General features: G+C 41.6%; 2 protein-coding genes across 7 annotated transcripts in view; both read right to left on the bottom strand.

Moving 5' to 3' along the window:
* Nucleotides 1-1,379, bottom strand: part of LOC308504540 (uncharacterized protein) — a 29,092-nt gene extending 27,713 nt beyond the window's left edge. Inside the window, exons 1-2 of one of the 5 annotated variants that reach the window (XM_081065360.1) lie at nucleotides 1,311-1,379; nucleotides 410-576 (exon numbers count right to left, since the gene is read on the bottom strand). In XM_081065360.1, the coding sequence (XP_080921486.1) occupies nucleotides 410-517 (108 nt within the window). In that variant the 5' untranslated portion in view covers nucleotides 518-576; nucleotides 1,311-1,379. Of the gene's footprint in view, nucleotides 1-409; nucleotides 577-968; nucleotides 1,224-1,310 lie in introns of those variants that run through there. The other 4 variants (XM_081065362.1, XM_081065361.1, XM_081065363.1 and 1 more) reach the window with 4 other exon arrangements.
* Nucleotides 1,380-5,485: 4,106 nt separating this feature from the next.
* On the bottom strand, nucleotides 5,486-17,736 carry LOC308504539 (uncharacterized protein). 2 transcript variants are annotated; one of them, XR_013994388.1, is made up of 4 exons: nucleotides 17,369-17,703; nucleotides 15,597-15,692; nucleotides 13,140-13,341; nucleotides 5,486-12,000 (listed from the first exon to the last, which is right to left on the bottom strand). XR_013994388.1 is itself a non-coding variant. In XM_081065359.1 (3 exons), exons 1-2 carry the CDS (start codon nucleotides 17,692-17,694, stop codon nucleotides 15,608-15,610), a joined length of 411 nt encoding a protein of 136 aa, XP_080921485.1. In that variant the 5' UTR covers nucleotides 17,695-17,736; the 3' UTR covers nucleotides 5,486-12,000; nucleotides 15,597-15,607. The 2 variants fall into 2 exon arrangements, 1 of the variants encoding a protein (XP_080921485.1); XM_081065359.1 differs by lacking the exon at nucleotides 13,140-13,341 and having other exon boundaries at nucleotides 17,369-17,736.
* Nucleotides 17,737-18,356: the final 620 nt, after the last annotated feature.

Raw genomic sequence — 18,356 nt, 5'->3', positions numbered from 1 at the left:
TTAAATGTGATACAGATACTCATTTATAAGTATAAGCAGAAATATCCCAACCAACTCATCAGCAAGTAGGGTGTATATTAGAAAATTCATTTTGCTACTCATGAACTGTATACTTTAAAAGAAATTAGCTATAGCTTTATTTTAATGGATACAGGAAAAGTATTTAAGGTAATTCAAAGTACATTCATGACTAAACTAAAATCTAAATGAAGCGGCAATTACATGGAATATACGAATCAAAGGTTATCTATCAAGTAGATAGCACTGCAAACATCAGAGCTAATGCTAAAAGTGTATTTTCTCTGAAGACTGGCTTTATTTCTACTTCTCTCTTGCATTGAATATATGGACACTTATGAACCACATAAATCCATCACAATGCAAAGTGGGAAATGAACAAAGTGCTCACCTGAGATGCGTTCATTCTGCTGCTCTGGGGAGACTGTAGAGAACTGGAGAGGTTCGACTGGGAGGCCAAAGAAGAACCGTGCAGGGGCTTAGCACCATCTGTGCACATGAGACGGGAAGTGGACACGTGGACTAAACCGTACAGCTTTTCATTGACTCAACTTCTCTCTGGATAAAAAACAATGTAGTTGATTTCCTGAACGATTAACATAAACAACTCAGTTACATTAAAGTACATACAGGATAAGGCACTGCTCTTTCACTAATATTTACATAAAATACTCAGGCTGCATCATTTAAGTTTTTTCCAATTAACACTGTTTACATCTCCAAGGAGAAAATCCTCCGAAAGCCCAGTAAAAGGAGTATAGAGGGTCTCAAGGAAAGAATATTTCATTTTAGTTTTAACTGGATTATATTTTCTCAAATGGTCCCTTCCATAACATATTTTTGCTGACTTCCCTGTGAGAGAGTGAACTGCAGTTGTTTTCCTCATGGTGACAGAGCTGGACTCTTCCCGGGCGTCTCAGCCCCAGAGCGCGTCTCTCACGCACACTCACCGCCCGCGCTGTCTGGCTCTCACGGGCCCATTATAAACGCGCTTTCCCCTCCTGCCGCTAAACCCGGGTTTTCTCCCGTCCGGCGGCTGGCGGGCCGCGCACAAGGCCCCCGCACCCCGGCCCGCACCGGGCACCTGCTCCTGACCGGGCTCAGTCCCATCGGCGCCCCGGGAACCCGAAGGGCCGGGTCCCCCCAACAGGTCCCGGCGGGCTCTGCACTGAAGACCCCGCCTGGGGGGTTCCCGGGTCCTCCCGTTCCCTCCTCCACAGACACAAGGCCCCACGCGCTTCAGGCTGGTCTCCAGGTCTGTGTCCTGATTCCCCATCACCCCCGCGCTCTACCTGCGAACCCCCGAACCCACGCGGAAGACCAGCTGTACCAGGTGCTCTCCGCGTGACCAAGGGCCGTGCGGAAGCCGGGAGGCGGGACTAGCGCTGTACAGGAGCCGACAGAGGCCAGAAGACCCGTTCCCAGGGCCCTGCGCGGTCGCCAATTCCACACGAGACTACATTTCCCAGAAAACACCGCTCTCACTCCTTTTCCTGAGTTAGCAATCGTTCCCCATCTTAATTTGGTGTAAAAATGTTATTATAACCATCTCTTCTGCAGGGTTTGTATCAAAAACGGAAAACGTTAGGGGTTAAGCTTGAAGTTTACCGCCAATACAAGGTGTGGTCCTCGAAGAAAATCCCCATTAAATAAGCAACAGCTGCCCAAAAAGACATTGGTTATAATTGGGGAAACTTGCATGTGCACGAAATTACTCTGAAGTGTAAATATAATTAATCCCGACCTGTAAGTGACAGAACTGTGGCTAGCCATCCTCAACCTTCAGTGGTTTCAGTGAGAAGGGTGTTAGCATAAGAATGAATTTCTTTGAGGGCCTGACCTAAAGAGGAGACATACGTGGCTAAAGCATTAAATTCAGGATCTGGCAGCAGGTCTGTTGATAAGAAAGGCCTCCCATAGAGAAGTTCCAAGAGGCTCAGGTGACTGTCCAAGGAAGGACTTATCCTGAGAGTAAGGGGCACTAGAGGTAAAAGCTGGGTCCAGGATGACTGGAGCTCCTGGGTGAGCTGAGTGCGGTGTCTCTTGACAAGCAGGGTAGCTCTCTCCACTTTACCCTGGACTGGGGCTCCCAGGGAGAGTGTAGGTGGTAAGTAATCTGAAGGGCTTCACAGACTTGCTGAGTAATTTGAGAGACAAAAATAGGTCCATTATCACTCTGTAAGGAGCAAAGTAGGTCAAATCCCGGAATTATCTCCTGCAGTGGGTGACCTGTTAGGCCTTTGCAGTCTCACTAGGGAAGGCCTCTAGCCACCACCAAAAGGTGTCAACCTGCTTTTAACCTGCTCTAAGAGCGAAGGTGGCCTAAGGTGTGTTTCTTGATTAACCTTGACGCAAATGGGGCACGACTTAGAAATGTTTTGGATGTGTGACAGGACATTGTGCCCTACGAAGTAGCACTGAAGAATCTCAGGTAAGGCCTTAGCACCAGGATGAGGAGAATGATGTAAACTGTAGAGAAGCTTCCATTGAGAGGCTCGGGGAATGGGGAGTTTTCCTTGGGGATCAGGAAAGGATCCCTGAGGGTTAGGCGTGTACTATCACCCCCACCCCCTCTGCCTGGTGTTTTTCCTTAGGGTTATAGACAGGTTGAGAATCAGGTTTACGGGTAAAAAGGGACAGAGCCTGGGAGGAAACTCTAAGGCATTAAGTTGAAGGGCTCTAGAAGAGGGTCCTGCTCCCTTGTTCTGACATTATAACCCTCTTTACTAAGAGCAACTGACTTAGCCATAGGGTTAGTAAGATTTTTTCCTGAGATTTCTCATCTGTCTGTGATTGGTGGCCCTCACAGTGGATGACAGCAACATTAGTAGTGTCCTAAATGCCTCAAGTTACTGTAAAATCTCTTTTTTGTGCTTTATGGGGCTATTCTGGGAGGTAGAAAGCCCATCTCTTACCAAACGTGGTATGAGCCCGTAGGACTGATGGACATACTTTGAGTCGGTACAAATGATGACTCTTAGGTCTTTACCTAGGAGTAAGGCTCTGGTTAATGCTATTAATTTGTCCTTCTGAGGAGAAGTATGGGTGGGTGAGCCCCCATCCCTATTACGCTGGTGGAAGAAACAACAGCATGTCCTTGGGACACCACGCAACTCCCATCTCAGACCAGATTTCATAAGGGTCTGAAAAGGGAGCATCTTCTAAATCCTCCCGAGCAGATGGGAAATGTTCAGAACTTTGAGGCTCTTGTGTTGGGTCGGGGAAGAGGGATCTGGCACAAGGCAGAGGGGTTTAAGGTATTGCAGGGCTTGATGGTTAAGTCCAGGGAGACTAAACACAAGGTTTGGTATTGGGCCAGCCTGTTGTTTGACAGCCAGTGTGATGCGTTGCAGTTAAGGATGTCTATGGCCTGGTGCGGCGTAAACACAGTTAGTGGATGATTAAAGGTGAGCTTCTGAGCCTGCTTTAATAGTGAGGCTAAACCGCAAGAGCTCTGAGGAGGAAGGATCAGCCTTTTGCACCTGGGTCCAGCATATAGGGATAAGCAGCAAGCCTGGAATCTGAGCCTAGTTCTGCACAAGGAGCCCTGGGTCACTTCCCTTCCTCTCAGAGATACAGAGTGAGAAGCGCTGGGGCAGATCTGGGAGAGCTAAGGCAGGGGCTTCAGTTAGAGCCTGTGAAGGGCACAAAATGTGCACTCGAGCTCTGCATTCCAGTGTCAGGGCTCTTGCTCCAGGTCCTTAAGGGCCTCATACAGAGGGTTTGCTGTGACCCGAACTGAGGAATCCAGATGCGGTAGTAGCCAACCATGCCTAAGAAAATGGCTCTTGGTGGTTGGGGTCTCCAGGGAGGTGATGGATTCCTTCCTCTCATTGCTAGTTTGTCATTGCCCAGGTGAAAGAATAAATCCTGAGTAAGTTACTTGCTGCTGGGAAATCTGAGTCTTTTTGACCTTTACTCGGTATTCCCGTTTTGTTAGAAAATTTAAATTTATTTTATCCCGATCTGAGCTTTCCCCCTCCAGGCTACAAGTAAAGAGGTTATCAACATAGGTTGCCCTGAGGCCATAGTAACCTCATGTGCATTGTGAAACTCCCGAAATTATGTCCCTTGCCTTCTACCCTAGATAATTACCCTGAAACTTGTGATTCATTGTCCCCATGTTTGCTGATTGTCATCATTATGGCCTAGCATTCTTTCCCGACTGGTAATCTACTAGAAAAAAAACGTACAAAATTAAGTGTTCCGGGGGAGTCCTAGTCGGAACTCTGACGGGGACGCTCGCTGGACACACTTGAAGCCAAGAGGCTGTCTCGGTTCCCCAGCGCCTTGGAAACACTCTTCGGGTGGTGGAAACTCACTGTTGGTCTTTGTCTTACTTTGCTTTATTCTGTCTATCTTCCTTATTGCCTCACTTAATAAACAGTGTTTTGCTGCCTCAACTCCATCTCAGTGTGCATGGTATGCGTATTCAACACCCAAATGCTGTAGCCACTTGAAACATAGCCCCTTGCTGCTACATGTAGTCAGAGGATGGAGCCAGAGTAAAAGTTGCTGTGTATAACTGACAAGTTATAATAAGCCAGGATTTGTGTGGTTTAAACAGCCTCATTCATGCCAAGCATGGAAGGTGCAGACTTTATGATTATCTTGCCCAGATGTGGAGCACAGAGGGCAGATGACATGAGGTTTGTCGGCTGTCAGAGCTAGACACCAAAAGTGCAGACAGACTATTTACTATAGAAAACTCAAACAGATTAAGCCCAAATACATTCACACCGAGACATAAAATAGTCAGACATCTAAAAACGTTCCAAGAACCCCCAGTGGGTGCCTGAAACTGCAGACAGTACCAAGTCCTGTATATACAATGATCTTCCTATACATACAGACCCATGATAAAGTTTGTTTAGTCACAATAAGATAATAACAATAACTAACACTGAAACAGAACAATTATAACAATATACTGCAATTAAAGTTGTGAATGTGGTCTCTTCCGGCAAACTAGCACAAATTTCCTTTTCCTTCATGATAATTTCAGACAGGAGACTGTTTCTTATTGCAGATGGTACCAACTTCAGCTTATGATTTTTCTTCCTTAAGTTGAGCACATTTACCTTTTCGTGTAAAGGAAGCACTTTCCCGCTTCTCTGTGCAATATCAAATTGCCAGCACCACTACTCTTGAGCTTTGGGGCCATCATGAAGTAAAATAATGGTTACTTGAACACAAGCACTACAACACGCTGACAGTCAATTTCATAACCTAGATGGCTACTGAGTGACTAACAGTAGCATACACAGTGTGGAGACACTGGACAAAGGAATGACTTATGTCTCATGCGTAACAGACCAAGATTTCACCATGCTACTCAGAACAATGCACAAGTTAAAACTTATTATAATTCTTTATTTCTGGAATTTTCCATTTACGATTTTAGAACCTCAGTGACTCCAGGTAACTGAAACCATTGTAACCAAAACCATGGATGACGAGGTATGACTATCAATACAATAGGTATTGCTTCTCATACGGTTTTCTAATATTTCATGATGGAAGCAACACTATAACTGATTGATATAGTTCTTAGTGTGTGGAGAGAAAACATTTAAGAAAGTTACTTTACAAATGAGGGAAGGTAAAAGGAGGTACAATTCATTCAAAGTAATAAATCATGAACACCAGCATTCTCTGATAATTTATATGAAATAAAATTCCTAGGGAAACCACTACAAAGAACTATACAGAAACACCTCAAAAACACTACAGGCAGATATAAAATAGAACTCTAAAATATTTTCAAGGATCCCGAAAGAAGGAAAAAAAAGAAAAGAGACAGAAATGTGTACATCACAACACAGCTTCTAAACATATGAGGCAAAAACTAAGAGAATTAAAAAGAGAAATAGATAAATCCATAATTATAATCAAAACCTTCAATAACCCCATCTAGCAACTGCTAGAACCAGATAGAAAATAAGCAGACACACAACTTAACAAAATCATCAACTAACATGCTCTCATAGACATTTATAGAAAACGCCACACAGTAAAGGAAAATACACATACTTTTCAAAACTCTACAGAATACGTATCCCTACAGGCAATATCCATTAAAAAAAAAGTTTAATAGAAATGAAATGGTATTCTCTGACCACAATGAAATCAAACTAAAATTTAGCTGCAGAAATATATGGAAAAAAATCTCAAAACTCTTGGAAATTAAACAACACATTTCTAAATAATCTTTCAAAGAGTAAGTCTCAAGAAAATTTTAAAAATACACTGAAAATAATGCAATGAATATTTGTCACAGGCATAAAAAACAGTGCTGTGAGAAAATTTATACCACTAAATCCTTACATTAGAAAACAGGAAAACTCTCAAGTCAGTAACAGAGCTTCTGTCTCAAGAAATTAGAAAAAGAAGAGCAAAATGAAGACCAAATAAGCTGAAAGGACATTAAACTCCACTGATGATAAAATTCCATAAGAAAACTAGAACCAGAGAAATTCCTCACCTTGATAAAGAACACTTATAAAAAAAAATATAGGTTCCGGTGCAGAGAGAGCAGTAGGTATATCCTGGGCTTACCTTCTCTCATGACAACATCAAAATTACAACTATAATAAATTACTAAAAAAAGCATCATTGAGAATTACCCAATAGCTTGGAATAATAATAGTTTATCATTCCAACTATAATAAACTTTGGTTAGTGAACCAAATCCAGGAATACCAAAACTATAATATAGTATCAACAACTGGAGTTCACCCCAGGAATTCAAGGTTGGTGGAACATTCAAAAAATAACGTAATTCACAAAATTAAATGAATAAAAAAGAAAAACAATGGGACCATCTCAACAGATCATCAACATCTGACAAATTCAATGATGATGATTATCAATGAATAAAAACAAAACCCCTTTCAGGAGACTGGAGAACTTCTTCAAATGGATAAAGAGCAGCTTTGAAAACTTACAATTAATTCAGTTAATGAATTATGTCATGGTGAAGAGTGAATGCTTTTTCTGGAAGTTAGGAAAAAGACATGAATATCTTCTCTCACCACTTGTATTCAATGTTATATTGGTAGCCCTAGACAGTGACTAAACAAAAGGAAATGAAAGATATACAGTTTAAAAATGAAGAATTAACACTTTTTTATTCACAGATAACATAATTGTATATATAAAACACCTTTGGGAATCTCCAAAAGATCTGCTAGAATAAATAAGAATCACGAAGTTACAAAACACAATGATTGTAAATAAATCTATTGGATTTCAATACACTTCCAACAAACAATTAGAAATTGAAATTGTAAATTATATACCATTTATGGCATCATCAATTTCATAAAATACACATAACAAAACATGGGTAAATCATACACTTAAAGCTAAAAATCATTCCCAACAAAAAAATAAAGACCTAAATAAAAGACAGAGACATACTATCACTTTAATGGATCAGAAGATTCAATATTATTAAGATATAAATCCTTCTCAGATCATTCAAAAGACTGAAGACTATCTCAATCAGAACTGCAAGCAAACCTCTTAAAGAAATTGATTACAAATTCTAAAAATTATATAGAAATGACAAAGAATGTATAATAATCAAAATAATTTTCAAATGAAAAACATACATGGAGAATTAAATCACCCTTACTAGATAAAATTTCCACAAAGCTACATAATAAGGTACATTACATAATCAAGAACCATTAAACAGAATCAAGTCCAGGTATAGAACTACAGATATACCGACAATTTGTTTTGGAAAAAAAAGTCAAGGCAGTTCACTGGAAAAATATTAATCCTTCCAGCAAAATGTATCAATATAACTAGACATAGAAAAAGTGAACCACAGCCCTTCTTTCACAGCACATAAAAAAATTCACTGGTGGGGCGGACGGGTGGCTCCGGTGGTTGGAGCACTATCCTCGTGGCACCACGTTGGTTGGTTAGATTCCCACATGGGCCAGAGAGCTGTGCCCTCTGCGGCTGGATTTGGGAGCCACCACTCGACCTGGAGCTGGGCTGCCGTGAGCTGCAGTGAGCACACGGCCTGCAGCCGGCCACCAACTGGCTGGGCTGGGTAGAGTGCAATGCTCCTGCAATCGGCATGGGCCAATGAGCTGCGTCGTCCATTGGACAGAGAACGACAGCTTGGCTCAGAGTTGCCCGGAGGAGAGAAGAGGGAAGGGGGATGGGAAAAAGGGGGGATAAAAATTCACTGGCAGTGAATCATAGGCCTCCTTGTAAAATTATGAAAATTCTTCAAGAAAACAGAGAGGAAGTTTTTGTGACATTGGATTATGCAAAAATTTCTTTAAAAACACAAAAACCATGAAATATATAAGGAAAGTCAACGATACCTTATAAAACAACCAAAAAAAATTACGCTCTTCAAGACACTGTTAAGAAAACATGAGCAAGCATCAGGTAGTCAGAAAACTTTACAAAATATTATCTAACCATACTCTTACATCTAGATTACATAAAGATCTCTTGTCACCCCAATAAATTTTTTTTATTAGTTTCAGTTGTACAAGACAAGGTAATACTTAGACGTTCATCATTTATATCCCTCACACTGTGACCCCAATAAATTTAATAAAAAAAAAAAAAGATCTCAGTCAACTCACAGTAATTGTTTAAAAAAAAAATCTTTAAAAATGGGCTAAAAATTTGAAGAGACTTCTACAAACAAAATATATGCATGACCAAAAAACACGAGAAAAGATATTCAACTTCATTAGTCATTAGGAAAATACAAATTAAAACCCAGGAAGTTACAAAGACATCCACTTAAATCTTAAAAAACAAAGTAAATGGCCAACATGTGAGCACTCAGTGAGAAGCTGGCAGCCTGCAACCCAGAAGTGGGTCTCCACCAGACATGGAGTCTACTGGGGCCATGATCCCAGACTTCCAGCATCCACAACTGTGAGAAGTCAACGTTTGTTGTTTCCTAAAACCAAACCAAAAATCCATACTGACCTCCAATCACACATGTTGGTGAGGACGTACGGCAACCATAACTATCAGACACTGCTAACGGGCATGCACACTGACAAAGTCACTTTGGAAACATCAAGCAGGTTCCTCTAAAGTGACCATAGGGGCCAGCCTCATGGCTCAGGCGATTGGAGCTCCATGCTCCTAACGCCGAAGGCTGCCAGTCTGATTCCCAATTGGGCCAGTGGGCTCTCAACACAAGATTGTCGTTTCCACTACTTGACTCCTGCAAGGGATCGTGGGCTCCGCCCTCTGCAACTAAGATCGAACATGGCACCTTAAGCTGAGCTGCCGCTGAGCTCCCAGATGGCTCAGTTGGTTGGAACGCATCCTCTCAACCACAAGGTTGCAGGTTTGACTCCCGCAAGGGATGGTGGGCTGTGTGCCCCCTGCAACTAACAACGGCAACTGGACCTGGAGCTGAACGGCGCCCTCCACAACTAAGACTGAAAGGACAACAACTTGACTTGGAAAAACTCCTGGAAGTACACACTGTTCCCCAATAAAGTCCTGTTCCCCTTCCCCAATAAAATCCCTATGAATAAATAAATAAATAAAGTGACCATAAAACAATAATACCATACTTCAGAATATTTACACATGAGAAAGGAAAACAAATGTCTGAACAAAACTTGTACTTAAATGGATATTGCAGCTCTATACTTAGCAGCACAAATAAGGGGAAAACTACGTGTCTATCAACTGGTATAAGGATGACAAATTGTGGTATATGCATTCACAGAAATACTACCTAGGAATAACAAGAATGGGTAGATACACAATAGCATGCATGAATCTCAAAAGCTAAGTGAAACAATGAAATGGAAAGAAATTCTGTGTTCATGAATTAGATGACTCAATGCAAATAAAATAGCTGTATTACCCAAAGCAATATATGGATTTAACGTGATCTCCACCAAAATCCCAATGGTGTTTTTTAAAGAAATACAACAAAAAGATCATTAGATTTGTATGAAACCACCAAAGACACTGATTAGCCAAACCAATCCTGAGAAAAAGAACAAAGCCAGGCGGATCACACCCCCTGACTTCAAATTATACTACAAAAAGACAATAATCAAAACAGCATGGTACTCTTTGAAAAACACACACAGAGACCAATAGAACAGAAATGAGGGCCCCAAAATAAACCCACATATATATGGGTAACTTTCAACCAAGGAGCCAAAAATATACAAAGGAGCAAAGAAAGTCTCTTCAATAAATGGTACTGGAAGAACTGGAAAGCCACATGCAAAAGAACGAAATAGATTGCTATTTGTCACCATACACCAAAATTCACTCAAAATGGATCAAAGACCTAAATGTAAGACCTGAAACAATAAAATATACTGAAGAAAAGAAAGGTACTAAACTTACGGACCTCGTTCCTACAGAGGGTTTATGAATTTGATCACAAAGGCAAGGGAAGTAAAAGAAAAAAATAAATGAATGCAAACTAAATAAATGAAGGCAAACTAAAAAGCTGTTGCAGAGCAAAGGAAAAGCATCAACAAAACAAAGAAGGAACCAAACAAATGGAGAAGACATATGCCAATAACACCTGCGATATAGGGGCCAATATCAAAAATATATAAAAAACTCAAATAACTCAGTGACAAATAAAGCAAATCATTGAAAGAAATATGGGCAGAGGACCTGAACAGACACTCCAGTCAAAAAGACAAACAACCAACAGATATATATGAATAAAGCTCAACTTCATTTGCTATTAGGGAAATGCAAATCAAAACCGCACCGAGATATCACTTAACACCTCTGAGAATGGCTATTATCAACAAGACAAGTAATAAAAACAGTTGGAGACCATGTGTGGGGTGGTAGGGTCGGGGGTGAGACCCCATTACTGCTGGTGGAAATGTAAATTGGTACAGCCACTATGGAAAAACAATATAGAGGTTCCTCAAAAACTTGAGAGTACAATTACCATGTGACCCAGGAGTCACTCTTAGTCTACCCAAAAAATCTGAAAACACTCATTTGTAAAGATATATGTATCCTTATGTGAACTGCAGCATTATTCACAGTGGCCAAGGCATGGAAACAACCAAAGTGTCCTTCAATAGAGGACTGCATAAATAAGAGGTAGTACCTATGCACATTGGATTACTTGGCCATGACAAAAGATGAAATACTGCCATTTGTGACAACATAGATGGATCTTGAGATTATCATGCTAAGCACAGTAAGTTAGACAGAAAGGCAGATCCATACGATTTTACTCATACGTGGGATGTAAAACTGAAATCAAAACACAAACAACACAAACAAAACTTCATAGACAGACAACAGAATGGTGGTTACCAGAGGGAAAGGCGGGTTAGAAAAGGGTAAACGGGGGGTCGCATATATGGTGACAGGAGAATTGACTTTGGGTGAACGCACAATACAATATACGAGTAACGCGTTATATACTTGTACGCTTGAAACCTGTATCATTGCATTAAATAATGTAACCACAGAAAATTTAATATAATTAAAAGAGCTAACAGAAGCAGCATGAAAAAAGAGTAAATACTCTATGATGTACATAAAATTCTATAATGGCAAAACTATTACAACAGAAAGTACCCCAGTGGTTGACAGGAGCCAGAGAGAGGGATGGGAGGAGAAAAATGACTGCAAAGAACTACAAGGAAACTTTTTGGGGTGACGAAAATATTTTATATCATTAATTTGGTGGTAGGCATCACCTATAGACATTGCCAAAACAAATCAAATGATACACTGAACATTACTGACTTTCAATTTCTGTTAATTACACCCCAATAAAAGTAATTTCAATATGAAGGAGAGAAGGAAAACAGAATTGCATTCCAGGGGGAGTGAGGTGGTCAGGTCTGCTCATCCACGGAGACGAGGTGGCTGTAGAATTCCAGCATGACATCTCTGTAGAGGGCCCTCTGACCCCAGGTGCTGCCACTCCTCCTGGGTGAACTCCACAGTCACGTCCTTGAAGGACACTGAGGCCTGTAACAGCATATTTCTTACTCAGTCACAAGGGTTCAGAAACAGCTGACATGGCAAATACCTTTGAAAACCAATCCGTATCAAGTTTACTGTTGAGAATTTAAAACAAAATTTTATAACCGATGCCTACTATGGCCCTATCATTGTCTTACACTTTGAAGACTAACATAACTAGGTAAATGCTGATGCCACTGTGATATAAGTGAAAATACATATACAGATGCTCTGACTTCCAATGATTCAACTTACACTTTTTTTTACCGTTATGATGCTGTGTAAATGATATACCTAATAAATTACATGAGATATTAAACACTTCATTACAAAATTGGCTTGTGTTAGATGATTTTGCCGAGCTGGTGACTAATGTAAGTGTTCTGAGCATGATGAAGGGAGACTAGGCTAACCTATGATGGTCGGTAGGTTAGCTGTACTAACTCCATTTCTGACTTATGGTATTTTCACCTTACAAAGGGTTTATCAGGATGTAACCCATCCTAAGCAGAGGAGCATCTCAATACATGGATCTCTGCCCCTTCTTCCCAGCACAGAGCTCCTAAAATCCTTGTAAATTCCTAAGTGATAAGAGCACCAGGAGCATCATTTGTTTTAATGAGGTGACTGTGGGTGGCTCCAGGACGGGCACTGGTCACCAGAAAGACCAAGCCATAATCGGAAGCTTGGAATTTTCAGCCCTGCCTCCCACTTCTCTAGAGTGGAGAGAGAAACTGAAAATAGTTAATAATTGATCATGCCTACAAGATAACTCCTCCATAAAAACCACAAAAGAATGCATCGGGAGAAGTTCTATGTTGGTGGACATAACAGTGATGTGTCAGGACAGGGATGCAGCCCAACTCTATGGGGACAGAATTTCCTGTGCTCAGGACCCTCCAGACCTCTTTACTATGTATCTCTTCATCTGGCTGTTCACCTGTACCCTTTATCATGTCCTTCAATAAACTAGTAATGCCTTTCCCTCAGTTCTGTGAGCTGCTCTAGCAAATTAATCAAACCCAAGAGGAGGTCCTGGGAATCTCAGATGTATAGCCCAAGGTCAGAAGCACAGGTGACAACTGGGACTTGCAGTTGGTACCTGCAGTGGGGTGGGAGCAGTCCTGTAGAACTGAGTCCTTTACCTGTGGGATCTCATGCTACCTCCAGGTAGATGGCGTCAGATGAATTAAACTGTAAGACGTCTGGCTGGTGTTGCAGACACTCAGGGGAGAAAAAAACCCCACTCATTTGGTGATCAGAAGTATCAGAAGTAACGTATCCCGTGTGAGTAGCAAAGGAGATACAGGAGGGAAGACTGCAGGGTTTCTCTAACTCAGCCATACACTGAGATTAGAAGAAGAAAAGGAAGGGAATGGGCAGAGGGTCACAGTGAGGCACATGTTCTCCATTTGCACTCACGATATCTATAAACGTAGAGATGGAATTATACACTGCAGTGTTGGTTACATGATACTCGAACATAAAAGGGGGTTCTAAAACTGATGTATAGAGTCATTTCAATCACATACAAAATCAGAGCACTTTCTGAAGATAGGAAGGTAGATTCTAAAACTTTTTGGAGGATGTAAAGGATTTATACTATGCAAAACAACAATGAAAAAGAATGAGGAAGGGAGATTCACAATACTGATCTCAAGACTTATTTCAGATGATCTGAAGAGACATTTCTCCAAAGAGGACATACAAATGGCAAATAGACATATGAAAAAATGCTCAATATCACTAATCATCAGAGAAATGCAAATAAAAACCACAATGAGGTATCACCTCACCCCAGTCAGAATGGCTATCATCAACAAGACAAATGGTAACAAGTGTTGGAGAGGCTGTGGAGAAAAAGGAACCCTCATACACTGTTGGTGGGAATGCAGACTGGTGCAGCCGCTATGGAAGGCAGTGTGGAGGTTCCTCAAAAAATTACGAATAGAAGTACCATATGACCCAACAATCCCTCTCCTGGGTATCTACCAAAAAAAATCTGAAAACATTTATCCATAAAGTCACGTGTGCTCCAATGTTTATTGCAGCTTTGTTTACAGTGGCCAAGACATGGAAACAACCAAAATGTCCTTCAATAGATGAATGGATAAAGAAGTTGTGGTATATATATACAATGGAATACTATTCGGCGGTAAGAAAAGATGATATAGGAACATTTGGGACAACATGGATGGATCTTGAGAGTACAATGCTAAGCAAAATAAGTCAGACAGAAAAAGCGGAGAACCCTATGATTTAACTGATATGTGGTATATAAACCAAAAACAACAAAAGAACAAATGAGAAACAAAAACTCATAGACACAGACAATAGTTTAGTGGTTACCAGAGGGTGGGGGTGGGAGATGAGGGTAAGGGGGATCAAATATATGGTGATGGAAGGAGAACTGACTCTGGGTGGTGAACACACAATGGGATTTATAGATGATGTATTACAGAATTGTACACCTGAAATCTATGTAACTTTACTAACAATTGTCATCCCAATAAATTTTAAAAAAGACTAATTTTACAGCAACAATAATGAAGACAGTATAGTATTAGCAAAACGACTAACAAACATCAACAGAAGTGAACACTGACTCGAGAAACAGACACACAAATAATGAAGAATCAAATGATTCCTAACAAAGGTGCCAAAGCAATTCCATGGAGAAGACAATATTCTTTTCAACATATGTTATTGGTATTATCAAATATACATCACCAAAAGTAAATAATCTTCATCTATGCCTTGCATCATAAAAGTTAACTCAAAATGGTCACAGGCCCTACTATAAAACTTACAAAAACAGGAGAGAAAATCTTTGTGACCTTGTTTTAGGAAGATTTTTTTTTCATATGACTGAAAAATCATAAAAGATAAAAATTTTGAAAACTTGATTAATTAAACACTTCTATTCTTTGAAAGATACATGGTGAGAGAAAAACAGGAGAGAACTATAATCTTTAACAAATGGATTTTATATTCAAAATCGTCACACAAAAATCCTCCTGCAAATAACAGGGAATTTTTCTCATATACAATATAGGGGAAAAATATTACACAAAGAAAAACAAAGCATGAAAGTGTGACTTTCTTATGAGGCTAACATAATCCCACCACCAAAATTGGATAGGAACACGGGAAAAGGAAATGATAGGCTCACCTAACTTGTGATACAGATACTTATTATAAGTACAAGCTGAAAGATCCCAGCCAACTCATCAGCAAGTAGGGTGCATACGGGAAATCAACAATGAATTAATATTAGAAAATTCATTTTGCTATTCAAAATACTTATTGATTACAGGAAATAAGCTGTCTTTATTTTAATGGATACACAAGAAGTACTTAATATAAATCAACATATATTCAGGACTAAACTGAAATCTCAGCAAATTGTCAATTAGAGGGAATATACGAGTCAAAGTTTACCTACCAAGAGTCTACTGCAAACATGAAACCTAATGCTGAAACTGTGTATTTTCCCTCAAGACTGGCTTTATTTCTATTTCTCTTTTACACTGAATATATGGACCCTTATAAACCTCAAAAATCCATCACAATGCAAACTGGGAAATGAACAAAGTGCTCACCTGAGATGTGTTCATTCTGCTGCTCTGGGAAGAGTGTAGAGAACTGGGAAGGTTCGGCTGGGAGGCCAAGGAAAGAGCGTGCAGGGGCGGCACCACCTGTCCACAGGAGACGGGAAGTGGTCACGTGGACTAAACCATACAGCTTTTCATTGACTCAACTTCTCTCTGGCTAAAGAACAACCTAGTTGATTTTCTGAATGATTAACATAAACAACTTAGTTGCATTAAAGTACATACAGGATAAGGTATTGCTCTTTCACTAAAATTAACATAAAATACTCAGGCTGCATCACTGAATTCTTTTCCTATTAACACTGCTTATTATCTCTAAGGAGGAAACCCACAGAAAGTCCAGTAAAAGGAATATGGAGAGCTTTAGGGCAAGAATGTTTCATTTTAGTTTTAATTGGGTTACAGTTTCTCAAAAGGTCCTTTTCATAAGATAGTTTTGATGACTTCCTGTGAGATAGTGAATTGCGCTTGTTTTCCTCCTGGCTCTGTCACAAACTGCGTATCCATTGACAAGTCACTGAAATTCTTGGTCCGATTTCTTTAAAGCTTTCAAGAGTCAGTAGTAAATCACCATGGAAACCCTTCGGGAGCCATGTTTTGGGATTCTGTGAAGTCAGGATAGATCAATAATGTCACATGGGCACGTGTGAGAGCAGCACAATGTTGTAAAGAGTGAGGAGCCAGGAGGCCATTGAGCAACAATGGGGACAGAATTTCCACCTGGTGTCTGGCTGCCCCTTACCCCAACCTCACCCGCACAAACTCCCACAAAATGACCTTCCCTGGGCAGCGCACCCCTGAGCCACCCCAGCTCACCCCTCTCTCAAAGCTGACCCAAATTCTCCACTGTCACACCAGTGTGGTGGCCACAGCACATGACAATATCTCCAAATCTGGCCAAAGGGATCAAGAACTTCTGACCATGCACATTTAGGACCTGCTGTTTCCCGTGTTCTTTTGCCTCAGCTCTGAAGCTCTGGTGAGGAGAGTGAGAACAGGGCTGTTCTCTCCCAGGGAACATTCCTGCTCCTGAAGCCCTCCCGCTTCCTACATCACAGGAGCTGCTTTGTTCTAAAATAAGTGCTTCCCACAATCTGGGACCTGGCTCTGGGAAACACATTCACGTTAGGGCCACAAACCTGACCCTCTTGGAATGCCTAAGATTTCAGACTAAAAACACAGACAACCTGCCAGTGCAGGAAGAGCGAGGAGCCTCTGTCTGACCTAAGGATTCCGATGAGACACCAGAAATCCCGGAGGCACTGACAGCGCTGGGAGTCCATTCACGTTCACTTCCGGTTTTACCCCTAAGTACGCAGGGGCAGGTCACTCTGCTAAGTGCTGTGAAAGGTGTGATGGTTTTCGGTAGGCGCGGCAGTTAGATGTAGCCTGAGATTTGAAGCACATCTGCTCCTAATTCGAGCTTGTGAGCTGAGCAATACGCTCCACCAGCCGCAGCCTCGGTTGCTTTCTTTTATTCTAATGCGGATGGTTAGGCCTACCTCATACATTGATGTGAGGTTTACAAAAGGCACCCAGCGAAGAGAAAGACCTAAGTACCTCCCGAATATAATGGCCGTTGCCATTTACTCAGTTGACTATTTGCTTTATAAGCGAGAACTTCGCTCTCAAAACGCAATTATTTTTCCATGAGAAACCGGACTGACGCAGGTTCCTGCTGTCGGCCCTGCCCACAGGTGACAGAGCTGGACTCTTCCCGGGCGTCTCAGCCCCAGAGCGCGTCTCTCACGCACACTCACCGCCCGCGCTGTCTGGCTCTCACGGTCCCATTATAAACGCGCTTTCCCCTCCTGCCGCTAAACCCGGGTTTTCTCCCGTCCGGCGGCTGGCGGGCCGCGCACAAGGCCCCCGCACCCCGGCCCGCACCGGGCACCTGCTCCTGACCGGGCTCAGTCCCATCGGCGCCCCGGGAACCCGAAGGGCCGGGTCCCCCCAACAGGTCCCGGCGGGCTCTGCACTGAAGACCCCGCCTGGGGGGTTCCCGGGTCCTCCCGTTCCCTCCTCCACAGACACAAGGCCCCACGCGCTTCAGGCTGGTCTCCAGGTCTGTGCCCTGATTCCCCATCACCCTGGCGCTCTCACTTCAGAGCAAACCCTCGGCGCCTGCGCAGAAGACGAGTGACCAGGGACCGACCGGAAGCCGGTAGGCGGGACTAGCGCCGTACAGGAGCTGAGGGAGCCTAGCAGACTCGTTCCCAGAGCCCTGCGCGGCCGCCAGTTCCACAGAAGACTACATTTCCCAGAAAACACACCTCTCGCGCCTTTTCCCTACTTAGCAACGTTTCTCCTTTTTTATATGTTTGTGAGATGTTGGATTTGACCTTTTCTCTTGCTTGGGTTGTCTCAGAATCCCCAAACATTAGGGATTAAACTTAAAGTTTACTGCCAGATACAATGCGTGGTCCTCGATATAAATCGGGATGGAACAACAGTTGCCGAAGACATTGGTTACAAATTGCGAACCTTGAATGTGCACTGGGTTACTCTTAAGTGTAAAAATAATAGTGAAATAACAGAGGAAAACATACTGGTTTTATAAAGACACGTATAGTAAGTATTTATGATTTAAATTATATCTTTGTAAATTTATTTCACAAATTTTTCAGGAAAATCAAATAGACAAAGCACGTATGGCAAAATTATAAGATTTTTACGTAGAGGAAATGGGTGTAGATAAATGGGTATTGTATGGTTTTCCTAACGCTTGAAAACTTTGCAATACAAAGT

This window comes from Rhinolophus hipposideros (genome assembly GCF_964194185.1).
Source record: "Rhinolophus hipposideros genome assembly, chromosome: 11".
Classification (NCBI taxonomy): domain Eukaryota; kingdom Metazoa; phylum Chordata; class Mammalia; order Chiroptera; family Rhinolophidae; genus Rhinolophus; species Rhinolophus hipposideros.
Note: the sequence above shows the minus strand (reverse complement) of the source record. Positions and strands in the feature narration are given on the sequence as shown.